The sequence below is a fragment of the Podarcis tiliguerta genome (assembly GCF_965153285.1).
Source record: "Podarcis tiliguerta genome assembly, chromosome: 11".
Taxonomy (NCBI): Eukaryota; Metazoa; Chordata; class Lepidosauria; order Squamata; family Lacertidae; genus Podarcis; species Podarcis tiliguerta.
Window position 1 is genome coordinate 39,766,638 of NC_139544.1, and position 27,298 is coordinate 39,793,935.

At 43.4% G+C, this 27,298-nt stretch overlaps 1 protein-coding gene across 4 annotated transcripts in view; it reads left to right on the plus strand.

Annotated features, from left to right (window-relative positions):
• PDE4D (phosphodiesterase 4D) overlaps window positions 1-27,298 on the plus strand; it is a gene marked incomplete at its 3' end in the record, with an annotated part of 612,406 nt that overhangs the window by 197,229 nt on the left and 387,879 nt on the right. The window contains exon 1 of one of the 4 annotated variants that reach the window (XM_083403901.1): window positions 2,907-3,566. The exons of the other annotated variants lie outside the window; for them this stretch is intronic. Coding sequence (XP_083260027.1) covers window positions 3,142-3,566 — 425 coding nt within the window. The 5' untranslated portion in view covers window positions 2,907-3,141. Of the gene's footprint in view, window positions 1-2,906; window positions 3,567-27,298 lie in introns of those variants that run through there. 4 annotated transcript variants of the gene reach the window in all.

Below are 27,298 nucleotides of genomic sequence, written 5' to 3' on the forward strand. Positions count from 1 at the left end.
TAACTGGGTATTATCTATAAATTTGGTCACCACGATGGTCATCACTAACTCTGGATCACTTATGAACACTCAGGGGGACCCCATGGCTTACTTCCCTCTATTTCTAGAATTTTTCATTGATTCCTATTCTCTGCTTCCTCTTGTTTAATCAATTACTTGTGCCTTCTGATTCCATGTGTTAAGTTTCTCAGGAACCCTTGCTGATGGCGGTTGGGAAGCTCCACCCTGTGGTCCAAAGTTGGCCCATCGCATGTCCTAATTTGGCCCCCAAAGGCCATTTCACCCCAACTATGGCTACTCTACACCTGATATCAGATGAGGGGCAGATAGGGATGCATATAGATTGGCTGCACAACTGAGCTTCCCATGCAAAACTTGATCATGTATACCAAGGTTTCCCAAACTTGGGTCTCCAGCTGTTTTTGGACTACAACTCCCACTATCCCTAACTAGCAGGACCAGTGATCAGGAGACCAAAGTTTGGGAAACGCTGGTGTAGACAATCCCTGTAGATCAGTAGAGTTGAAGTTGCTGCTCATCTCGTGTTGGGCAGTCATTTCCACCCTGCTGGATTGGCTGTGATCCAAGTATTTACTTGTGTTTTATCTTGTATTTTATTCTCTGAACTACCCTGAGATCTTTTGATGAAGGGCAGTATATACATTTAATAATAATAATAATAATAATAATAATAATAATAATAATAATGGAACCTGGTGTACCAGGCCAAAAAGACTTCCCATCTCTTGTTTACCAAATTACCCCATCCACATACTTGATAACACTTTAAAGGAACTCCAAAAGGCTGGTGAGGCAGGACTTCCTTTTCCAGAAGTCATGCTGTGTCTTCCTCAGAAAACTTGTTCTTCTATATGCTTAATAATTCTATCTGTAATAATGCTGTTCACCACTTTATTCAGATGCTAAGCGGTTGCCCTATATTTTTCTTGATCCTTCTGCATGCAGTTAAAAAAAACCAACAACTGGCATTGTATTGGCTAATTTCCAGTTGTCTAGGAAAAAGGCCAAGTTTAGGGACAAGTTGCATATTTTCATTGGGAAGATCAGGAATTTTATATTTGAGTTATTTAACAAAGCTTGGGTGGGTGCCATCTGGACCAGTGACTTCCTAATTTTTAATTCATTTGCAAAGCTCTAAGACTTCATATCTTGTTATGTCTCTTGAAAAACATGCATATAGCCCCAGATGCAGGGTATGAAGATTTTAGCATTTTCCGGGCACAGAACCAAAACATTAGGGTAGCATTCCAGCTGTGTGCAAAGCATGGGTCACTTGACTGGAGCACATTTGTGAAAAAGAAAGATGGCGGGCTCACCTCAGTAACCCTCTAATAGTGAAGTGACCATCCATTTGAAAGTGAAATAGAACCACTTCCAAATATGGTAGTACTTTCTACATGCTGGGGCTAATGGAAGTGGTGGTCCAAAACAGCAGGGGCAGCGTGTTGGTGAAGACTGCCTTAGGCTGGTCTAGATGAGTCTTTGGCCAGGTTCAGCAAAACTCTTCTTCTGTGCAATATCTATTTGCCTTGGTTTATGTGGATGTAATCATTGCATGAACTGGTTTAATCATGTGTCTGAATGCCTTCCTGAGCCGGAGACACAAATTCACATTTAGGGTCAATTCTATTATTTGGATAGATTCAAGTTTATGAGAGGTTTTGTTTTTTTTAAGGTTTGTTTGTTTTTATAGACAGACAAGAAAAACAGGGCATTTCAGACGCTTTTGTGTTGATCTTGTTCCTATCCCTCATAATAACCTGGGATCTAGATGCTCTCATCGCAGGTAATCTGAAACACAGAGAAGAGGATTCACAGCTGCTGCTCCCTAAAGGAGACCTCTCTCGCCTAGTCCTATGAGTTTATTTTAGAATAGTAGCATTTTACTGCTTAAAATAAAATCCACTTTGATTAGCCGGGTCTGTTTTTAAACAGTGGAATCATCTTTTATTTTGTCACGCACAGAGAATCAGCTGCTCAAAGGCATTTTCCCCGGCATTCACAAACTCCTGAAACTGGTGGTTCATAATAATGGAAGAGCTTGACCTATCCTTTATTCGTAACGGAAGACGCAGAACTCATTATAATTAAAGCTCCGCGGTGTTAATTCGCAGCCAGGAGTACTTAGAGAAAGGCGGGGAGAGGAAGGGCTGGGGGAGAGGAGCAGCTTAATATTTCAAGCCTTAAGGGGAGCACTTTGGAGAACGCTGGTGCATGGAGGACCTCTGCCTCCCTCCCCGCTTTGGTTGCAAAAAGAGAGAGAGAAATAGTTCCCCAAATATATGGATGGGCAGAAGAGGAAATGGGACAGCTTTCGGCTCCCTGTTTCTCCACACCCCCCTCCTTAAACCCAGACTCCCTTTCGCAGCGACGTCGACTTTGTGCAACTTTGCCACCCAAAGTGACTTCTTAAGGGGGGGGGGGGTGGAGAGAGAGCGAGAGAGCGGGGTGGGTCTGTCTAAAAACGCGAAGTGACCGAATGGCAGCCTCGGAGAGGCGAGCGCAGAAAGGCAGCGAGAAGTCCCTCTCCCGGGAGCTCGCAGAGGCGGAGGAGACGCGATTGGAGGCTATGGAGCTGGAGGAAAACTCCGCTTAGGTCAGCGCAGCAGTCTCGGCCGCCGCGCGTCCACGCTGCTCAGCCCCAGGCGCCCACTCCGGTCTATGCCGGCTGCTACGGCGGCGGCGGCGGCTGCTTCCCTGGCTGCAGCCGGGCGCTGCTCTGCCTTCCTCCTCCGGGGCTCTGGGTTCGCGCAGGCTGCCGCCGCCTCCGCCCCTTGGGCAAGTGGCAGCCCTAAGGCCAGGCAACGTCGTCTCCTAGCGGCCGAGTTGGCGAGCAGACGCCGAGGGAGTGCCTTTCCCCGCCGCCTGGCAGCAGCCGGCGCAGGGAGCTGTCCAACTTTTCAGCAGCAGCAGCAGCAGCCCGGTAGTGGCGCAAGGCGGGCTTGAGCAGGCGAGGCGCGGCGAGGACAGGCGCGCAGGCAGGCAGCCCCGCCGCCGTTGCTTAGCGAGCGCGCCCGGCGATCAGCGAAGGAGCGCGTCTGCAGCTCGGCAAGCGGCAAGGACAGCGGGTGCGCGGCGCTTCTGTTCGCCTTTTGCCCCGTCGGCAGCGGCGGCCCCAGCATGGAGGCTGAGGAGAGCCGCCCCAGCCTGGTCGAAGCGGCGGAGCCCGGCGGCGGCGGCCCCGGCGACGGGAGCCCGGCGGCGCCCAAGCATTTGTGGCGCCACGAGCACCACTGCCGCTACCAGCTCCGCCAGCAGCACCACTTCCTCGTGCACCAGCCGCAGGCGCCCCAGTGCCCGCCGCCGCCGCCGCCTCCCGCGCCGCTGCCGCCGCCGCCCGCCCCTCCTCTCCCTACAGCCGCCCGGGGTCGAGTCGTCGGGGGCAGCGGCGGCGGCAGAGTGAGGCACCGGGGCTATTCGGACACGGAGCGCTACCTGTACAGCCGCGCCATGGACCGCTCGTCGTTCGCCCTGGAGACCGGCCACCGGCCCGGCCTGAAGAAATCCAGGATGTCCTGGCCCTCGTCCTTCCAGGGCTTCAGACGGTACGCGGGAGGGGCGCGGGGAAGGGGCTCTGCGCGCCGAGGGTCATTTCAGCCACCCTCCTCCATCCCACCCCTTCTGACAGGTGAGGGAAGAAGGGAGGAGGATCCTTGGACGGAGCGCGGGGGGGGGGCCGTTAAGTTGTAGAGAGGGCGTCGGGTGTTTGTGGGGGGAAGAATCCCCCCAGGGGAGGGGAGCTTTAAGGGACGGGGGGCAATAGAAAGGGAGCATGGGGCCGGTGCAAGCATGGGGGAGATGGGAAGCCAGGGGTAACTGACAGGGCCGTAGGGGGAGAGGGCACGGGGGGTGGGATCGAGGGGGTCATTGGGGGGAGGTGGAGGGATTTGGGAGGCAGGCAGGCAGGGAGGAATGATGCCACCGGGGACCGGAAGATGAGGCAGAAGAGGGCCGCTGGATGTGGTGCTTGGGCACTAGCTTGGGCACTGGATGCGAATTAGGGTAGGGGTCTGGTTGATCTGGGCAATCCTTTGACGTTGTCTGTTGACCCCCAGATCTTTATTGCCCATAGTAGGCCCAGGCTAAAAGGGGGTGGGGTAGAGGTAAGCGGGGTTGAATCCAAGCAAACTAGTTTCCCTTTGCCTTGCAAGTAAGGCAAGTATTTTTTAAAAGACACAGGAACCAAGCACGTGGGTGATTTGAGGTGGAACTGTGTAGTAATACTCCCCTGGTATCTGGTGCTGTGAGCAAGTCCACAGCAAAGGATCCATCTATCCTTCTCCATCTTCCCTCCAGTCCCCTCAACCGCTTCATATGCACACATCACTTTATGAAAACATTTCAAGGATAACCTGCTTTTTATTACAGTGAGTCCTCTGGGATTTAAAGGCTTAGAGGGATCTGAAAGGGACGGAGAGGCACAGTTCTGCACTCCCACACATGGTATCAAATTATTGGCGGTTAATTTGGTGGGAGAGCTTCATAAATTGACCCTTGATTAGATGCGGTTAATTGATTTCCAGAAAGAGATATGAAGCAGGGAAAGGGCTGCTGAATTGCTTCCTATGGAGTGAACTATAGGTTGTGTTGTTGTTGCTGCTGCTACATGGAGACTGACAGATCACAGAGTGACATCACTGTTGAAGAACAACTTCCTCTTGCAATCAGTCAGCGGGAGAGCTGCTACTGGCAGGCGACAACAGCTCCATTTATGATCTCTGACTTTGTTTGCAGTAAGCAGGTCCGTGCCATTTTCTAGAGTGTACATTACAGAGCAGTAGAATGGGGGAAATGGGATATTAATTTTTCATTGGGGTAGCTGCCTTGATTTATATATAATCTGGGTTAACGTGCTCTTACAGCACTCTGCACGGGGTGCACAAATACCAGAGTTGACATTTCAAATTGCATCGCACGCCGCACACATCTCTGCTACAAACTCGTGACCTTGTTCATGGTGGTGTCATTGTGCCCCTCTGGTAAAGAGGGAAGCATCGCTTGGATAAGGCAAATTCCCTAGCACACTCTTTCTACGTTGCTATAGTCGTTTTTAAGATGAAACATTCAGTGATACAAAGAATCCAGTCCTTGTGGTTATTAGCATTAGTGATCTCATGTTGCTGTTATTTCCCTCCTCCCCCAAACTGTAATTTCATATCCACATCACTGGTGTGATCCGTAGTGGGTCAGGGTGTCTGGTGGAAAAACTCAGAGAGAGACTTAACAAAGTCTAAATGCTGAGATTAGGCACACTGCTTAGTGCACACTCACCTAGGAGTAAGCCCTGCTGAACTCTCTGAGCCTCTCTCTTACTTGGAAATCTGTGTGCATAGGATCATTCTGAAATAAATAAATGCTTTTATTAGAATTATAATTACATGGAGTTTAAACCTTCTGGGGACAAAAGAAGATTAATTGTGGAAAGCTTGTGACACAGTGCTTTCAAGAATAATCCATATTGGCTCTTAAACCAAGTGCTCAGTATTTTCTGCAGGTATTAATCCTCCAGTTAATGACAGCGTAATAAATTAAAATGTTGATATTTACTGTTTCTTTTGTCTTGTTGGAATTTTAGAACTCAGTCCCTTTTCCAAATTAGGGCTGCAGGTGTGTTAGCCAGTGTGTGTCATTGACTTCATCTTCCTTTACGGCTCCATCTTTCACCAACTTTGTAAAATAATGTTTGTTGTTTATAAAAATGAATCCATATTTATGGAAAACACATTTCAAAGGCAATACTCCTAACTTTGAAATGTAAAATGTACTCACACATTCAAGACACTCTATAAATTACACAAAGCTTTTCTCCAAAACTGACATTTTAAAAAATAATTGAAAACACACAGCATTTGGACTTCTTCAGATTTCAACCAGCAAAGGCATATTTAGAAGTTTCTAACGAGTCAAAGTGCTTTGTATTTTTTTATATTTTTAGTATAATTTATAACCTTTAATAAAATAGCTTACTTTTTAAAAGTTGTATGATCATTTGCAAAAATGGTCAGAATATTGTTAACTTTTTAAATGTCCTTCAGGACAAGCTGTTGAGTAGCATAAATTTAAATGGTTGTTTCAGTTTTGCTATAAATTTGCAAAAGAACAACCACATCCACACCCTGTATATAGTGACCTATAGAAATGACGTAGATTATATAGCTGTTGAAAAAATGCTATATGTTGATGACTTAAATCACTCAGATGAGACAAGCATTCATTATGCATATAATAGCTAGGGGAAAAACTGGTTATTTTGAGGTCAAATGGAGCCTTCCACACATTTTAAAGAGTGCATCTATGATTTAAGTGTACACCTTAAAAAATCCAAGTGTGACTTTTGCAAACAAGTGTTTGAAAACTTGAGTATCATACTGGTGTACTTGTCAGATAACTTAGTTTGGCTACACCATAAGAACTGAGTTAAGGTAGTGGAAAATATTGGTTTGTTTCTGAGAAAAGTGTGAAACAACCTAATAGAACAATTTAAGATGAAGTTGTCTGTGGAATTTTCTCCACCTATTTGCAGAAAGTTCATTCCTGCACAAAGGCATTCTGCAAAGCCACGGAAAGTAAAAACCAAAAATGTTGAAATCTAAAGCAAATTAAATGGCAACAGCTTAATGCATGTGATGACAAGGAGAAAAAATGTTGAACCTCAAATGCTTTAATTTGTTTTCATCACAAACAAGAACCAAGATCACTTCATGGGAGCTCCTTGTCATTAAATGGAATGTCTTGACTAAATAAATGTGTTTGGCATGTGCCCTGCACCCAGAGAGACAACATTGCTACAGGTGGACTGCAGTCTACAGGCTAGAGGTTACCAGGATGGGAATGCAATGGCTATAGATCTGTTTCTGATTCTGCTTCACTGGCATACCATCTTGAACTAGCAGATTAATCTCTTCTTGTCTCTTATTTTCTCACTCATGAAACTTAAGTGGCTATGCTAAAACACATCCATTTGTAATAGGATGCATGTAGATTGCAAAATATATCATTGCAATTTAGCCTTGGGTAGAACTGGCATTGAACGGTGTGCATTCTGTGTGCAGATTACTTTCAGTCCTAAACATATACAAAGCAACAGGATGTCTCTGTGTGACAGGGGACTTACTGAAATCTACAAAGCCTGCCTCTCCACATTTCCCCAATTTTGGCCAAATGACGGTGCCCCATAGATTTGTAAAAACAGTAGCTCTTGGGGCAAGGCCTCCTGTGCCCCCCCCCCCCCCGTAATTCAAGCACTGGCCATTTTAGTCAGATCTATGAAGACATTACCTGGCTCTGCAAGGGTTTTTGTCCAGCAGAGAGGCTCTTGCTTGTGAAAGGGGAAACAATTCAGCGATTCCCCCTGAAGCCTCCTGCCCCAGCCAACTCAGATGCTGTTCTAGAGGATCCTCAAACCTTCAAGAGCAGATTTGCAAGGGCGCAGAGGCTGCAGGGTAAAGGGGACAATGGGGAAAATCTGTCTCCCAGCCCCCCAGCAGGAGATTTACACGAGTAGAACTCTACTCAGGGACTTTCTGGATCCAAACAAGCATTTGCATTATGCTGAACCTCTATCTACTTCAGTTAAAGGAGCTGAAGTTATTCCATGATTATGGGAGTCAACGTGGTACAGTGCTTACTATGAAACAGGGCCCAGATCAGTGAGAAATAGATTCAAATCTCTGCTCAGTTACAAAGCATATGGGGGTGGGGGGTGGGGAATCTTGGGCCAGTCACTCTCTCTCAGCCTAACCTACACTACAAGGCTGTTGTCAGAATTAAAGGGGGAAAATAATATGCATTTACCTAAACTCTTTTGAAGAAAGTAAGGGATAAAGATTAGATAAGATTTTGTAATGGGCTAAATAAAATAAATACATAAACTGTAATCCAATTGCACTCATATATGGAAATAAACCCAGTAGATTTTGCACTGTTTTACATGCTTCTGAGAAAAACCAAACCACTATGCATTTGAATTCTGCATTTATTTTACACGCCAGACTTAGAATTCTGTAACAATGTGGGAGGTGTCAGATAACTCAGGCCCTTTTGCTGGGCTTGATGTCTTAAATTCGTGGTTTACTTAAGGAAGAATACTTGGTTTTAATAACATTTTGGTCAGACCTTCGTGATCACAGCCGAACAAAAATAATGTGGGAAGAAAATGGGTATATTTTTCACGTAAAGAAGTCCTGCGTTTGACTCAGATCTAAGAGCCCACTTCGTTAGCAGTGGAGGGAAGGAGTGCTGATATTCTAAAGCAATTCCTTCTCTGCTCATAATTTAACCACTTAGGTATAATGCTCAGGTATGATACTGGTATGAGGCTCAGGACTTGGAAGGAGAAGCAAAGGAATGAGCCTGAAGGATAGGGATCCATGAAACTATATACCTGCATAGAGCAAGAGTATTCTTTAGGGCAGTGGTAGCCAATGTGGTGCCTTTGAGATGCTGTTGGATTTCAACTACCAGTGTTGGTGGGCGGGGGGGGGGGTGTCCATTAAGGATGACAAGGCACTTCCTCACCAACCCGAGTTTACCCATGACCAGCCCCCACCTGCCTACCTTTTTACAACCAGTTAAGCTGGCTGCAAACTTTGTCCTCCTCAGTTTCAGTTTTGCCTTTGTAGAACTCAGCAGGGAGAAAGATGGGAACAAACCTATAATTAGTTGGCTGCACGTATCACTGGCTCTGGCTCCACCTACAAACTACATTGATAGTTGCAAGTTTCCTAATAACAAACATTTGTTAGTTGGCTTGTCCATCTCCTTCCTATGACCCATTTCCACCAGTAAAATGTTCAAAATCTTCCATGTTTACAAGAACCACCAAGGTAAAGAATAATGCTTTTCTTTGGCACAAGCATTAAGGCAAGGTAGAAATGCTGATGAAAGGACTTAATTTTTGCTTCTTGCTAGAATTCCCAAGGAACGAAAAAGTGGCATACAAAGATTAGATCAGCATAAATATGTTTGCTCAAGCGTATTCTCTACTGACAGCAGTGCGGATGGCAATGTAATAATCCATTAAACGAACAGGGAGTCCACTTCATTCTGTTTGTGGTCTAGATAACTGTGTGGCGCAATCCTCTGTGTGTTTATTCAGAAATTAATCCCATTGAGTTGAATGAGTTCCAAGGAAATGTCTACTGATTGTAGCCTTGGTGGCCATATTGATTGAATTAGTTTTCTTGTAGTATAGTTTCTGTAGTGTCTATTGTATTGTATAGTATTGTAGCATCTATTTCTAAGGGAACAAGAAAGGACTTGCTTCACTGTTTGTTTCTCCTGTTTCTCCTTGTCTCTCTATTGCTTTTCTGGTGGAAACTTGCTGTAAATATCTCCAGAAGCTCTAATGGTTTACAGTTGCTTTTCCATATTTTTACCATTGTTACTGGCACAGGTTCAGGACACAAACTTAGGTGACGTCACCTATGTACATGGGTCTGAAATGGAGCAGTCTTAGCTGCCAGATTCTCTACTCCCTGTGCTACCAAATCAGCTGGCTCAAAGAGGGAACTATAGGCATATGTTACCAAGACTGAAATACTGCAGGCCTATCTATGGCTGCCTTTAAAAACTATTCAGAAACTTAAACTGGTACAGAATGTAGCTGCCAGAATGCTTGTGGGAGGGGGCCAGTTCAAGCTTTCTGATCATATTACACCAATACTTCCTGTGCCATCAACTTTAGCTACCTATTTGTTTCTAGGCTCAGTTTTGAGTGCTAGTTTTGAGTTTGAAAGCCTTGAATTGGTTTGGATCAGGTTATCTGAAGGATTACCTGCCTACATCTATTATGACCCTCCCCAGTCCCCCAAACTAGCCTTGAAGGTCCTGCTTTCTAGCCCAACATCAAGGTCTATCAGATTGCCACCTTCTCAGTGGCAACCTCACATTTCTGGATTCCCTCCCACCTTACATATAGCTTTGGGAACATCCTTAACAGCTTTTCTACTTTGTTCATTGTTTTATTGATGTGTGCTGTACATGCTGGCTGTTGGATGCTTACGTTTCCTCCTCGAGTTTTAGGATTGCTTCAGTTGTATCTACATTATTGGGCTTGTTTTTCTGTTCCGGTAAGTTACCTTGGGAGGGACTCCCCCCCACCCCTAGCTAAAAGCCACTATATTAATTGACTGCCTGCCTGAATGAAAGAATGAATGAATGAAGCCAGGTGCCTGCTGCTTTTGAGTGAAATCCAAGCAGGTGTCTGGGATGCAGAAGATAGCTGGTAGCAGGAGCTCTGGGCCAGCAACCAGTGACACAGCACCTTGTAATGTACTGCTTTAGAAGCCTCCTGTGCTCATTAGTCTATCTCCCTGCCTGCCCTTTATCTAGCCTAACCCAACCTCATCTCAGATTGCTTACTCAGAAATAACTTTCTATCTTCAGCTCCCTCCATCTGAGATTAACTGGTTCTCTTGGAATTTACAGCTCATCAACTGTATGCTTAGGGAGAGCCTAGACTTCAGCTTTTATGTGAATGGGAGTAGAGTTTTTATGGACTCTCCTCAGGTTCCAGCATTGGTATGCGCTCTCCTTGAGTGGTTTTGCCTGGCTAGAATGTATAATTGAACTCTGATAATGACTCTTACTTACCTGAGTGGGGGATAGAGAGGGGTGTGTGAGTGTGTGGAGAAACTAACCTGCCATATGCAAAAATAATAGTCGCTCCATGCACTCACTAGCATGTGGCACCAAGAAGGCAATGTACCCCTCAAGTTGAAAAAGGTTCCCAAGTGAACACATGGCTTCCCAGAGATCAAGACCTCTGCATTCTTCTATGGTCCTCTGTGGCTTAGCCCCAACCAGCATGAGACCAGGAGGACCATGCTGAGAACCTGCATAGTGGCCATAAGCTCCTCTGAGAACCTGCATGCTCACACAAAGTTTGTTTTGGTTTAATGTCATGTGAGAACTGAGCCTATACTGTATTTGTTTGATGCCATGGACGACTTCTATAACCACGATGCACCCTGCGTATTTTGTTTATTTTGAAATTCCTATTATATCTGCTTTGAACAAGGTCACCTATATTTTAATAACTACCGTTGCCACCCATTTAAAGGAAGCTTAATTGATCAATAATTTGTGTTTTAGTTGATTAACTGCTCAATTAGATTTAAATAAATATTCACATGAGTAAAAATTGTTTTGAAGCAAAAGGAATAATTGGGGTGTGGGGATTGTATCTAAGGAAGTTGTACACAGGGTAGATCCACTGATATTAATGGACCTAATCTAGTCATTTCCAAAGCTCCAGTAGGTCTACTCTGAGCATGACTAACACTGGATAGAAACCCCCTCCCTTTTCTTTTTTAGATGAAGCACATGTGTTGGATCAGATATTGTTTTACAATAGTCATTCCCTCCCCTGTGAGGAAAGAAAGAATCTTTTAAAGTTGTTGAATGTCCTCTGCAGTTTTTAGAACTATTTCCAGGGCTTTTTTCAGCCAGAACTCACTTCCGGCACTTGTCAGGTGGGCACCATTGCCATTCTAAGAGAACAAGGGAGGTGTTCACGGTGAGTTCCAGCACCTTGTTTTCTAGAAAAACAGCACTGAGAATGCTGTAACAAAAGGACCACCATCACCCCCCAAAATAAATCTCCTGGCTGATTAATCAGGGAACCATATATTTTTAAGCCAATTGATCTAACTAATATGGCAAAACATTTCAACTCAGCTAACAATGGCTAAAGCTTTCATATTTTTTCCCTGCTTTGCAGACTAGTTTGAACATTTTATCAAATACTGATAACTGAATTGGTTTGTGGTTTCAGTATGAACACATGCTTCATTTCGTTTCACTTCATATATTGATTTACTGCTTAATACCAGAATAGTCTCTAAACAGTTTTCAAATAAACAGCATTTGTTATATGCTATAGTTATATGCTAGTGTATATACAATCCATATCTCAATGAAACTAAAACACAGCAATACCAGGTAGTAGTAGTAGTGGTAGTGGTAGTAATAAAAATAAAAATACATTTTGAGACAGGCAAATAACTCAGTTGTCTGGCCACCAAGTACCTGTAAGAAGGATAAAAGATGTATGTCCCTCGATATATGTCTCTCCCCTTTTCCTCCTCCCTTCCTTTATGATGTTCTTCATGCCAAGGCAGGGGTTTTACAGGGCAGCTCCCAGAACAATATTATGAAGCATCTGATCAGCTGCCTTGCCTGGAAACTGTTCTATTGTTTTATGCCTATATACTGGAGTAAGACATTTAGCCTACCTACTGCCTACGAATGCTTTTCCGTTAATTTTTCCAGGACTAATTTATGAATAGTCATGGGGCAACACCCACAATTATTAAAGTAATGTACTTAAAGATCTTTTTTTTTTATTAACAAAACTCACTGTTATAGTTTGTAGCTTAAGGGGTGTGTAATATTTATTTAAGACATTAAAAACTGAAGGGCTATGAATGCTGAAGCAGTCACTGAAATAAAAGTTTAAATTAAAAGCAGTAATGTTCTGAAGTATCTGTGCTGGCTGCTTGAATCCTCTTTTATGGGCAGTTGAGTTCATCACATTAATGTCACTGCAACTGTTATATCCCATCTCAGAAATATAAATGCAGACCTTTGGGGGCCTAATATTGCTTGTCACACAAGATTTTATTGATGAAATTATTTTTATGGCACCGATTCATACAGTATAACATGGCACTGTGCAATAGCATATGCAATAAAATAGTGCAAAATGATTTACAATGACTGTCCGAGCAAAAAATTGAATAGGCTCGTCGACATAAAACTGGCTTCAATAGAAACCTGAAAATCAAAACTGAGGGTGCCTGCCCAATTTTTGCTGGAAGAGTGTTCCACAGCATGGGACCACTAAACGTCTGGCTTTTAGCAGAGGCCAGTCAAGCTACTGTAACATAGTGGCACAGGAGGACCCTTACATCCTCATAGTTCTTCACTGGCTCAGCGGCAGAGAATAATTTGAATCTCTTCCCCCTCCCTCATGGAAATCCTCCTTCTTTCCACCCATTGCCCATTGTGGTAAAAGGGTTCGCTCACCCTCCACCCCAGTGTAGGGCTGGCTGCAAGATACTCTTTGTCACTTACTCTGAGGTAAAGCTGCCATTTTTATCCCTTTCTGGAGCATGCAGGGAATTCAGGAAAATGGTCTACACTTGGCTTCTTTACAGGGCTTCCTTTACACTCCATGAAACCAGGCTGATGTGTGCACTGACCTGGGTGAGGGTTGGGTAAAACCTATCAAGATTCAGTTCCAGGGTTCCAGTGAAATGCATTTATTTAAGAATCAAGACATTCTGAAGTAGGAGATTGCTTTTTGAAAGAAAATAAAATACTTAATTACCCAGCTAACCTTTATTTAACAGGAAACCTAAAAATAGAAGAGATTATGTTTCGAAGCACCTTACAAGCAGATGAATGGAAGACACCCTGGGTTTTTGTGGTTTCAGATGTTGGCCTTGACTCTCTGCCAGGCTCACAAAGAACCAAGAGAATTGGGGAATCCCAGACAGAGGGAGAATTCACATGCTTCAATTTGCTTGCAGCGGCCATTTCTTCAGGCTGATTCTGCACACACCCTGATGAACTGAGTCATTGGGGTGGAGAGAAGAGGCATAACTTTGGATGTGGAATGATGAAGAGGTGTAGGCTCATTATCAGTCAGGATAATTTGTTGTGGGTGCCACACACACCGCACAACAAAATATAGACCATGACCTATTCTACTGGCTACAAAGGAATGCTTTCTTTCAGGGCCAATTTCAGTGAGGGGAGGGGGCACTGTGGGTTCCAGAGAAGGTATCTCCAGGCACATGAGATAATAAGAGCCTGCTGGATCAGCCCAGCAGCCCATTCTGTACCAGTGGTTACTGTGAAAAGCGCTGGTATTGTCACTGATTCTTTTTCTTTTATTTTCTTTAGAAAGTTTTGTTGGTTTTATAATAAAACTACTTTGTTCAACTTTGGGGAGGGCGGAAATGTAGAGTGTTACATGCATACCTCAGTCACATATAAGAAGGCATACTGATCCGGGACACTGTCAAATAACTGAATGTATAACCAATGCTTTAACTATCCTTGGCATAGCCTCTCCATCAGTAAGTAGCTGGAGGTCTGACAATGACATCACTTCTATTTACCTAGCTAAGTTATGGGAACCATGCATTGTCAAAAGGATTGTGTTTAGCATGACCCCCAATAACCCTTCTCTGTTGCGTTAGATGCTCAGAAAGAGCCAGATTTCAAGCTTCCCCTTGCCATCCTGTCAGGGATGGACCTTTGGGGTCTTTGCAGTGAGAAACGATCTCTAAGCAGACAGCAGTAAGCAGCATGGCAGTTATGTCTTTCTGTGTAAGAGGAGGGTCTAGATCAGCGTCTAGTGACAGAAGGACCAAAGCAGGGTTTGGGCTCAATGACTTACCAATAATATTAGAAACAACCTCAAAAATACTCGGCCAAAACCCAGGGCTAATTCTGTGGGAGAGTTTCTCCTCTCCATGGATAAACTTGGTGAAATGGTTTGCTGCTCCCCCATTTTGTCTGCCCACAAATAGGCTGGATAATTTCAAGAGGCTGTTTCTGCACAGATCTTCTTTAAATCTTCAAAGCAGATTGAATGACTGAGCTCAAAGGAAGGGGTGTTAGCTATACCCTGGATTCTCTGTTGATGGGAATAGAACTTTCTCTTGATTGTACTCTTATATATTGGCTGATACATGCAATCATATCCAATTGCCTGAATTACTAACTGTGTTGAGAACCCTGCTTGTCTATTGTTCCAGTTTAAATAATAACTTTGCTCAATTTTGTAGTCAAAAAGGAACCAGCAGATAAACTGATTTCTGTTGCTTCTGTTCCTGCCTGAGGCTTCAGCATCATTCATCATTTCCACTCAATGATGACATTGATGTAAATATGCTAACTGAATCACAAGTGAAATCCATAAATCTAGGTCTCGTTTCTCTAATGAGATTTCTATCACACCCTGGTACACTGTAAAAGAGGAATGGATGTGAGGGAAAATGTACATTGAAAGGAAGTAAACACACACATAAAAATCCGCAGTTTCTTTGAAAAGTGAAACCTGTTTAACATGGAGAATTGTGTTTTAATCATTCCCTTTTAGTGTGTATAGGGTTGCAGCCTTATTGTATTGGCTCTATTCTTCCGGCATATTAACTGTTCCTTGGCTAGAGATAATTATACTCTGCAAGCTGTTGCATGCAATACATGAAGGGTATTTTGTCTTCTTTTCTTCATGCGGAAACTCCTGCAAACTGAATTGATGACATCATAAACTTTATTCTTGAGACCTGGGAGCCTTCACAGTGTAATGAACAACCTCTCTAGAAAGTCAGCTCTCCAGGAGCTGGCATCCTGGGTCCTACTTCCATCCAAACTAAGGAAGAGCAACATCTATAGGTCAATTTATTACTGTGATGAAGCAGCAAATTAATTGCTCAGTTGCGACAAACTGACTGTATACTAAACATGCTAAACTGAGTGGATTTACCAGGGTGTGTAGATAAATTCCATGCTGTAGCCTGAGAAGAATGGGGAACCTTCCTAAATTCTAAACTCACCTTTTCATTAATAATTTTTCTGAAGAAATAATGTTAGATTGCAATCACAATACGTTTACTTGAAAGTAATTTTCATTAAAATGAGTAGGACTCACTGCCAAGTAGGTAAATGCACTTAAAATCATGGCGTGAAGCGAATTGATTATTTCAGAAGCCACTTTCCTTTGCTGTGTCCTCAGGATCTGATGTGTCATTAGCATGCTTATACACTCTGTCCTGTCTATTGGCAGAGGATTGGTAGAGGATAGGTAACTTGCAAGAGTATTACCAATTTAATACCATGATTAATCAAAAGAGGAAGCAAAAGGTTTTAGTCTCCTCATGCTGAACCTGAGGAGGAGAGGGCAAGGAGCAGCTAGCAAGCCTGACTCTAGCATAGGCACATTCCAGTCATCACAAACCACCATTTATTATGATGTCTGAATTCAACCAATCTGTCAATATACATTTCAGCTCCTTGGGGAATTGTTGCTTTGGTGGTTAACGGATGCATCCAAATAGAAGAAATAAATTCTATTCACAGTCAAATAGAAGAGGGCTTTATGCTGAAAGTTTCTCTGGCATCCATGGAGTCCTTTACAGTCCTTAAGTTCACTTAAGATATGGGTTGTGTTTTTAAAAATCCAGTTCATGCTAATAATCTTTAAAAGCTAGCCGTGTTTTATTCCTTTTTGTAAAGCACCTCTTCTCATATTTTAAAAGTAGCTGTCATTTGCTAAGCGCTACCCAGCAGTGATGGAACAAGCACAGCAAGTACAGAACTGGCATGCATAGACTACCAGCACAATCAGCTGGTATTAATATAATTCCCCCTCTACCCAATTATAAATCTTAGCCTGCAGGCATATCACACTGGGCAATGAGGCACTCAGATTTCATAGGAGCGATACGCTAAGATTAGGATTGGTTTTACTTGGCTAGAAGACCACCAAAAGAGACATATTTAAAGGAATATGCAGTGTGCATAGCTGCACTAAAAATGGGAGGAAAGAAAGCTTTTAGAACTGTTTCTTTATATGGGCTTCAAGGGCCTTTCTGTTGATATCAAGCCTAGTGTCTGGACTCAGCATGTACAGGCAAATGCCATGACCCACAGAGACTAGACAGCTCACCATTGCTGCCGGCCTCCTTCTTAGCCTGCCCCCCCCCAACGGCCTGGCACAGCAAAAAAGAGGTGCCACATGTGGAGGCTGCAACTGCCACTATCTGAATTTTCACAGCATGTCTCTGGAACCAAGTGTAGGGCCCAGAAGCATTCTGGGGAAATTAGCAAGGCAACAGCTACAGGCATCTCACTTAATGTTCCTCTTCAGACAACCCTCCACCTCCTGGTAAGCTATCTTATTTGAGAGGGAGGCTACTACAGTGGTGTTATGATTATAATTGAAATGATCTCAACACAATAATAATGTATGCATCAGAGTAGTTGTACATAAGAGCTCTTCTGGATCAGATCAAAGACCAAAAGTAGGATACGAAGGCAGAGTCTTCTCTAATGGTTGCTGTCCAGCAGCTGGTACTCAGAGGCATTCTCTGAAGTTGGAGACTGTGTGAAACCTTCATGGTCAGTAACCGTGGATCCTCTATGAGTTCAACTAATTCAGCCTTCACCAATCTGATGGGAATTGTTTGCAGACTTTGCATATGCATGTTTGTGTGAATATCAGAAATGTGGTGACTGTCAGCCCTGAAGTTGGTAACCATACTACTAACCAAATTTAACATCGTTTTGTGACATGCCAAAAAGTAGATAGAGCATGCAATAGCACATCCAACACAGTCTGAAGAACTCAGTTTGAGGCTGAAGAGGGCATGTGTGAAGCCATGCAGCCATGCTACAGAACTAGTTTACACAACTCCACCTTCTTTTTAAGCAGCCATCTCATGTAATCAAAAGCATCCCGTGAATGAACCACGTTTTGGTTACAGTTTTCAAGACTGCATTGTTACAAAATTGTGGCCTGGAGGTTACCTGTTATTTTATATCTGTAAAATGAGATTCTGTAGGAGAGGCAGCTGAAGTGGTGAAGCCAATCTCCTTGTTAAGTTCATGGCTTATAGCCAAGTTTGACAAGTTATTTGCTTGACTAAAGCATACAAGTGACTGGTTGCCACAGAAACGATTAACTGGAGGTGCTTCTGTTGCATAAAAGAGACCTGATTTGCTCTCTGTACTGAATCCAAAGCTATGCGGTGACAGAAGGCCTCTACTCCTTCCGGAGGGGAGGTGTTGTGAGCGGGAGACAATTCCCGTGCCATGCAGGGGGTGTTCTGCCCCCTGCCCATCGTCACGGCTGGCGTGCCACACCTCCCGGTTGGGCACCCAATTGGGAGACACAGTGGGGGGCATGGTTTGCCACTCAAATGCGGCCACGCCAGCCATCCCGGCCATTGCACACACATTTTTGCCATGCCTCTTGGGCTCGGGTGGCGGTTAGGCATTGGAGTGTGTTGTTGGTGTTTGGAAGGGCAAGGTGTGGCCATCACCTATCCCTTCAATTTTGGGTATTCCATTAAAGGAATCCGGCGGTTGTGGATCCTGTCCGATGCCTGTATGGCGGGGGGGGGGGGCATGGCACGACCCTCGTGACATCAGGGGAGAGCTTATAGTTGTATTAGCATCAACAGGCTCCCCCGACTGGTGGTTAACCCCTCTACAGACTTACCCCTCTCCGAGTGGATGGAGTCAAATCTTCCGTGGTCCAATGCCTAAGCCAATACCTTCTCACATGCTGTAATCAATAAAGTTGTGGCCCATTAACCTAATATACCATGTCCACGTGTCTTTATTCCCCAAGCGTGGATCGGGTCCTTGAAATCACAAAGCTAGGCTAGATCAGATCGGATGGAGTGCAGTGGAATTCCACCAGGGTGGAGTAGCTTAAAAATGCTGAGCTGGAAACCTCATACTGATCGGCTGTGGGTACAGCTAGCCAGAGGGGATGGAGACAGCACTTTGGTGGGGGGGGGGCAGCAGAGAGAGTTAGAGAGCTGGGGAAGTTGAGTGTTGGTTCTGATGTTCAGCTGGTTCTATAGCTCCTGAGCTGTGTGTGTAAAATCTACTCTGAGGAGAAGGAAGCCTCTGAGCTTAGATTGAAAGACAGTGATTGGTGTCTTTTTAGAATATTCAGACAAGAGAAAACTGGAAAGCTGAGTTGGGGACAGGAGAAGTACAGGTGTGAGGAAACACTCTACTTGGGTCTCATTTCAGTCAGAAGGGGGAAGATCTTTTGGAAAGAGAAGAATCTCAAATCAGGACTGTGGAACTGGTGTCCCTCCAGATATTGGATTTCAGCTACCTTCAGCCCCATGGCCAATGCTCTTGGATGATGGGAGTTGCTGTTCAACAACATCTGGAAGGCAACTGGTTCCCCATTGCTTTTCAAAATCAAGGTAATAGATTGGGCAGGGGAATATGTGATTATGCATTGCCAATATTCATAGTGTTTAATTAATGGTGCTGTTGACTATATATCTAAGAGCACTACCTTTATCTTTAGGCATAGTTGTATAGTTTATGGCTTTCTATTTTACTGCTTTAAAAAAGTTACGACTTGCCCAGAGGACATGGTTAATGGGCAGTCTATACATGCATCATCATCTGAGGCTGCCAATAAAACAAAACAGGTTTTGAGTCAGAAATCAGCCTCTCTTTGTCTGTCTACCAGCTTCTTGGAATCCAGAAGATATAGCTTCTGCTAACTGAAAACTGAAAACCCTTAACATGGCTTTCTATGTTTATAGGACATTTGTCTGCACATCTCTTGACAAGGGCATAACCTGCTTTAGGAACAGTCTCCTGTTCTAGCATATAGGGCAGAGCTTGTCTTATCTATTCCACAGACATGGTTTTGAGGGTGGATCTGCTGACTGAGCCAATGGAAGTTGCAGTCCGAAACATGCTTGTGAAGAGTCTCTGCGGCAGATCTTAATAACCGGGCAGGTATATGTGGGAGGAGGTGATCCTTCAGGCAATCTGGCCACAAGCCATTTCAGGCTTTAAAGGTTAATACCAGCCCTTGGAACTGGGCCCAGAATCAGTCTAAGCTATTGCATTGACTGGGGGCAATAATACAAAGCTGGAAGTATTTCACTCATTTTACGTCCTTGATTGCAATTCTATATTCTTTGCATTAATTAGCAAACTTACTTTCTTGGTTAAGTAAAATTGTTCGTTCTGATCAAGGGGCATTCTAATTCATCCTTTACGGGTCTCCATTTGTTCTTGCAGCCAAGTTATATGAAGAGTTTCTATAGGACTGATAGGTGGTTAGAGACTGAAATATTGAAGAATTGTAATAACTTGCTCCCTGACCTAGATCTCTCAAGTGAAGCAACTGTCCCTCCCCATAATGGATTAGGAATCTACTTCTCTTTAACCTAGCAGATGATGGCAGATGCTACTTTTACCCAATAGCTACAATCTGCTTGTCATCTACACCCATTCTCTCTTCACTTCTCTATGTATAAATGATAATTAATACTCATATTAAGTTCCTCTAGCACCAGGTGTGGGAAATCTCTAGGGTTGCAAGTGGCCCTTGGCCTAATTGCTGAGGTCCTCTAGAACACCAGAGGAGTTCTGTTAGATCAGACTAAAGTCCCTTCTAGTCCAATGCCCTGTTCTCGTAGCGACCAACTAGATGCATAAGGGAAGGCCCCAAGGAGGACCCAAGTACAAAAGCACTCTCCTCACTTGCAAATGATCAATTCAGATCTCTTGAAAGAACAATATGTGTCTCTCCCAGCAAAAGGGCAGGGCAGAAGGGCAGACCTTCCAAGTTTTCCTATTTTCCAGGGACAGTCCTGCTTTTCATTAGGATGTTCCTATTTTGCATCGGAGAAATGTTGGAGGGGACGTCTCTATTTTCATTGGAGAAATGTTGGAGGAGATGGAAAAGACAGAGAGGTGAGGGAGAAAGGAAAGGAAATGATGTCCTCTGCTCTTAACCTGCTCTAGTCCACCTCTGTTCTAACCTGTATTCATTATTATTGGTTTGTTTCAGTCTTAGTGCTTTTATTGGACTTGATATGTGTGGTTTTGTGTTACTGCAGCTTCTTATCTGTTTTTCGTATTAGAGTTTCACTGTTTTTTTAAGCTTATTGCTGTTTATATTTTATATTAATCATTGGAAGTTGCTCAGGGTGGGGTAGGGTTTCTCCCCAAAAGGTGGCTTATGGAAAAATAAATATTCTTAGTTTTTATATGTCTACTTTATATGTTCTTAAATTTTTGGAAAATTCAATAAGCACTTGCTTTTTTAATATAAAAAGGTAGATCTAGTCCTAAAAGCAAAGCTGGATCCAAGTGGACAGTCATTTAAACCAGATGATCTTCTGGGATACCAGGTTCTAAGAGGAGGAAGGAAAGAAGAATATACAAAGGGCTCCTTGGATGCCACACTTCTTTATCCATCTCTCTAGTTCATGCAACTATTGTCTCAACTGTCAAATGCTATCAAATGTTGACTGCTGCATGTCAAACGCTGTTCAGTACTGATTGTTGTGGCATGCCAGCTGTCAGGTACAATTGCAAAAACTGGCATATGCCGATTGCCAAGGCTGAATATCAATTGTTTGCCAAAATTCTGCAGAGCAATAGAATATTTTCTCAGACATACACTATTCAGAAAGCAGTTTGCAGGACAGACAATTTAAACAAACAAACAAACAAACAAACCCATAATAATACATTACAATACAACATTATCAGTTCAACTGTAACAGTTAATTTAAAACAGAGCTTTCCAAACTGTGTGACACAGCATGTTAGTGTGTCGGCTGCAATGTGTAGCTGTGTCATGTAAATGCTCCCTGCACTCCCTGGGATTCACTTCTGCCTTATTCTTTTTATTGAATCTGCACCCAGGTCCCGATTTCCCTTTCATCTTACCTTTTTCTCTAGCCTCAAGCTAATTGACATTGATTAACCCCAAAGAACTGGGCTTGCCCCCCTCCCCTGGCTTGTTTATAACCAAGAATGATCATTAACTTTCACAGCCAGAGAATGACATATCACAAGCCAAGCCCTGGAACATCAGCCCAGCTTTCATTGCACTGTGTACACAAACATCCTCCCCTCGCAGTTCAAAACTTTAGAAAATGCTTAATCAAATCCTTCATTGACATGTTCAGTATTTGCCATGCTCTGCCAGTTTTGTCAATTTTGCTCATGGCATGGGTGGCCACATTTTTAGCCAGACATGCAACAGGATATATTTTCCATCCTAATAGAGGCGAATGATGAAAATACATGGAATTCAAGATATATCCTAATAGCCTGAGCACATCAGCAAGGGGGAATGATGCTTACAGAAATTATTTGCACCATCTGTGCCTTTGTGTGTCTTAGTTTTCATTGGAAATCTTTCATTGCCTGTTGCTTAGGCCTATCTGTGTGTGTGTCTGTGCTTCTGCACTACAATGGTGTTTTGTTTTTTGTTTTGTTTTGTTTTGTTTTGTTTTGTTTTGTTATAGAAGGGTAATTGCTCAGTGGTGAAGCAAATGTGCTGCATGCAGAAGACCCCAGCTTCCATCCCAGGCATCCCTGGGCCAGGTTGAGAAACTCTGGAGAGTTACTGCCAATCGATCTAGGCCAGCTTTCCCCAACCTGGTGCCTTCCAGATGTTTTAGACTACAACTAGCCCCAGCCCCAGCTAGCACAACCATGGGCGAGACTGGGGAAGGCTGATGTAGGCAGCACTGAGTTAGATGGCCCAGTGATCTGACAACAGTACAAAGCATCTTCCTATGTCACTTCTTCCACCAGTGCTTGAAACATCCTTGCATTGATTCATTTTACCACATTGTGAGAAATCCATTCTTCTTTCATCAGAACAGCCTCTTATTGATGTTTTACCTCTACTTACCGTAACTAACAGCTGTTCAAATCCCCACAACAGGGTGAGCTCCCATTTCTCAGTCCCTGCTCCTCCCAACCTAGCAGTTCAAAAGCACGCAGTGCAAGTAGATAAATAGGTACTGCTCCGGTGGGAAGGTAAACAGCGTCTCCGTACGCTGCTCTGGTTCGCCAGAAGCGGCTTAGTCATGCTGGCCATGACCCAGAAACTGTATGCCGGCTCCCTCGGCCAATAAAGTGAGATGAGCATCACAACCCCAGAGTTGTCCGCGACTGGACCTAATGGTCAGAGGTCCCGTTACCTTTAACTAGCAGCAAAGATTTGATGGTGAGAATGTAACCGTGAACTGGATGCTTTTTTTTGTGTGGAGGGGAGAGACTGAAGTGATTCTGAACAACAAAATGAAAGAGGTGGCTGGGGTCCCCCGACCCCACTTCCATGAGAAAATAAAGAAAAGCTTAATCATTATGCTAGTTTCAATTGCTAAGAAATTGATTGTCTCATACATGGTATATAAAACCAACAGCTCTTAAGGATGTTGCTAGGTAGAGTGATTTTGATTGAAAAGGGAAGCATGTTTGTTTGTTAAGCTATATGGATACAGCCCTTCATAGGACAACTTAAAGGCAACTCCCCATTTATGTGGGGGTTGCGTTCCGAGGCACAGTGGGCGCCAGCAGGATACACATATGCCTGCCCACTTCCACCCCTGCCCTGGCCTGCCTCCTTCTCATGGTGAAAACGGCATGCATATCAGCTGTTGCACATGACTTGAGCATGTGCAAATGGAGAGTTGCCTGTACCATAAAATAAGGCAATATATAAAACCTAAGAACCACTGTGGGTGGTGGTCAGCTAAGTTTTCCTCTGGCCCATTAATCTCAGTGGGTCTACTTTGAGGAGAACTCAGTTGAACACCATGCTATTTATTAACTTTAAATTCCACACAGGGTGGAATTTAACATCACACTATTAAGTTCACAAATAGACTTGTATGAGAGAGAGAGAGATTTGTATCTTTGTAAAATGAGTAACTTCATCTTGCAGTGATGGCTGCTGGTTTTTCTTTTTAATTTTGCTATCACCTGAGATCTGCTGCTCACAGAGCAATTGGGGTTATTTGTCCTATTAATATTAATTCTGGCTTGCAGCTTCACTTGTTTTGGGAGCCTTTGGGAGCCACAAGGTGATGTATGACATATATTTCATCTGGGGACTCATAGTTATTTATTTATTTTAATGCATTATGTCTATTCATGCCCCTCCCCAATCCGGTTTAGGGCCTGATCCAGCACTTCAGAGCAGCCCCAGACCAGATCCAGCCCTGAACTGAATCAGGGGCCTTGCATAGTCTTTAATTAGGATTTAAAACTCTAATTAAACACTTTGTTAATTAAACATTCAGTTAGGAGGGCAGGGAGAAGGAGGCACACACAGGCAGTGTATTCCCCTCCCCCCTATTTTACTCTCACAACTACCCTGTGAGGTAGCTTAGGCTGAGAGATGGTGCCTGGCTCAAAGTCGCTCAGTGAACTTCACAGCTGAGTGGGAATTTGAACTCTGGTCTCTCAGGTCCTGGTGCTGCAGTCTTTTAATGCAATTGGGGGGGGGGAGGTGACCCTACTTTCTCTTCTTCCCAACTTCATCAGTGCCATAGCAATATATTGCTACTGGCCACCCCAATTTCTGCTGAGTGGTAGCAAGAGATTCCAGGGGTCTTGACATTTAACCAGGGTTTGTGTTTCCTTGGATAAAATGAATGTAGAGATTGGGGAGGGGGTGTCTACCCTCCCAAATTCATAACAATCCTTTGGTCTGAGTCCTTTGGCCTGAGTTGTTTTCTGCAGTTTGGTGGTGTGGAGTCATAGTTTTGCATGAGACCCGTTCTTTCATTTTCTGGTGTAGTCAAATTCATGCAGCTTTAATTCTGAAAAAGAAGTTGCTTCGTGCAGAAAACAGTTGCGCGCTAGTCATGTTCCTGTTTCTAGATGAGTAATGCAACCCTGCGTTTGCCGCCAGATGTGCTATGATTTCACAGCCTACTGTTAGTTGCTGAGATTAAGGAAGTACCTCCTCCTGGGCTGCTTTGGGATGAAGGGCTGGATATAAATTTCATAAATAAACAATAAATAAATCAGTAGCTCCCTGCTTCCTCAGAACTTCAAGGTAGGATAGCACTCTGTGCCTAGGGATGGGGGAATTTGTCAAGTTCACTCAGTTTCTTATTTTTCCAGTCATCACTTCTCCACATTCTCATATCAGTTTGCCTTTTAAAAAAATAGTATTCATGAAAATTCATCAGCATTTGTACCCAATTTTGCCTAATATACACATTTTTGCAGACCAATTCCCCCAAGTATTATGCACTGTTTATGTTATTTTCACAATAAATGGGCATTTTATGTTACCCCAGTGGATGCGTTTTTGTACACATAACTTTGCAAAATTTGAAGAAGTGCAAATATATTTCAGGTCATATCTAGTATCAGACAGTGAAAATTAGGTAGGTTTGCTTTTCAGTGTGAACTGAATGGAATTTTGCCCCCCTCCCTGTCTGTATCTTGTTTCTTTTAGAAGTATAAACAGTAAGGGGACAGAGCTGTTCCTCTCCTTAGTGGTGTCTAAACTGTTAAACATTTTATCGATCAAAGCACAACTGTCTATTTTGCTACTGGCTTTTTAGCACTCATTCTAAAAGTCGTTTTTTTCCAAAGGATTTTTTTTTATTATTATGTTGGCTCATGTTTCATGAAGTTGCTTTATATTCTACTGAGACTTACATTTACATTGTGGGAAGAGGTGGGGGAGCTTAATTAGACCTTGTTTCACAAAATTCATTCACAAAATGAATTTTTAACTGCAGCTTTGGGTTTAAAGGGATTATTGCTGTTTTTAAAAATGTAAGTGCTAGCATACTGGCAGAAGACAGGAAAAAGCCCCCAACAGAATTTTAAAGGTAATCCTTTTCAGTTCTGTCCCATTCATTCGTGTTATGTGTATTATCACACACACACACACACACACACATACAAACACACAGCTGCCAACCGAGGATAAAACTTCATGCCTGTGATGAAGTGGATTATGGTCCACGAAAGCTTATACCACAATAAATTTAAGGTGCCCCAAGACCTTTTGAACGTTTATATCATATAGGTTCACCATGGCATGCTGAATCCCAGAGGGCAAATAAGATCCACATTATAAAGGAGTCAGATTAATTAATGTTTAATTTTTTAAAATTATTTTTCTTTTTATAAAAAGATTAATTAATTTTTGTGCTGCTATGGCTTATAATGCTGCATCAGTACAGTAGAAAAGAATGTTGACTGGAAGCAAACACAGCAAAGAGTCTTGTAGCATCGTAAAGGCTAAAACATTTATTGTGGAATTCAGTTTCACAGACTAGAGTCCACTTCATCAAGTTTGTACCATCGTAAAGTTGTTCGTCTTTAAGGTAGTCTGCTTTTGCTGCGACGGAGGTAGTCTGCTTTTGCTGCGACGGAGTAACACAGCTGCCCTGCTAGAGAAAGTGAACTTGTTTGAGAAATGCTAGTTTCTGTGTTTATTTGGAAGAACAATAATCTGTGATATTCTTTCCATTATACAAAATTTTGAGCATCTGTCAGGCAGCACATCTCAGTGGCAATTATGACTCCCCCAACTATATGGTAATATTCTAGAATGTTTCCCCTTAAAACACAGACTTACTGCCCCAGAAGTCAATCCCTCCCTCCCCCCTGCCTCCATGTTCACAAAATTATCTTTATTTAGCCATGTGCTGGATTCTAACAAAGCAGCAAAACCCATGCTCACATGCAGATCAAAATGCACATGCTTTGATCTCTTCCACTGCTGGTTTTAATTGCCTTTATATGTTTTTAATTATTTTTCTTGATAATTTCAATATTTCTCCTAAGCTGCTTGGAGGTTTCATTGCAATCAAGTAGCATATAAGTTTTGCTGATCAGTTAATTAAAGTGCTCTTCCTCTGCCTTGCTCTGTTTCAATAGGATGCACATTTAGGTGTAAGACGGCATCAACCTGGTTGTTACAGCAATGGGGATGCATTCTCTCTTCTGCACAACTTCCACCAGCCCTGTGGGAAGTTTCACAAGGGAAGGGCCATTGTTCAGTGGCAGAGACCATGACTTGCATACAGAAGGTCCCAGGCCCCAATCCTTGGAATCTCCAGTTGCAAAGGTCAGGGAGCAGATGATAAGAGTGGCTAGGGAAAACCAACCAGATGGGCGGGGTATAAATATTATTATTATTATTCCCCAGGAAATCTACCGCCAGCTGGATGTAGGCAATGCTGGGCTGGACTATAAATAACTTACCTGGTTTGAGGCAATTTCCTATATTCATTTCTTTGCAAAGGAAAGTGTCAGGGCAGGGGGCAGAAATGTGAAAAGCAGGGAGCTTGTTTTGGCAAAATGCTCATGAAATCAGCCCCCGCCCGCCCCCGTCTCAGCTCAGCAATAGTTCTATCCCCAAGCAGTCATCTGTGTTTAGGAATCCCAACTGGAGAATATACAACTTCACATTTGCTCTTATGCATGAATTCACTTTGCCCTCCGGTAGTAACCTCAACACATTTCTCTACAAGTGCTATTCGGTAAAAGGCAAGACAATCGGTGCAGCTTCATTCAGGCACCAGGGAAGAGAGCAGGAAGGGATTTTCAAGGCAAATTTCAAGACAAAGCCAGTTTTTCTTTTGCTTTGTTCTGGATGTGAACAGGCTGTTCTAGCTGTACCCCAGTGACCTAGTTCTGGGGGACTGATCTAAAGTAATGCTTTCCAGGGGGTGGGATAATGGAAGCAATTTACCCCCCCTCCCTTGCA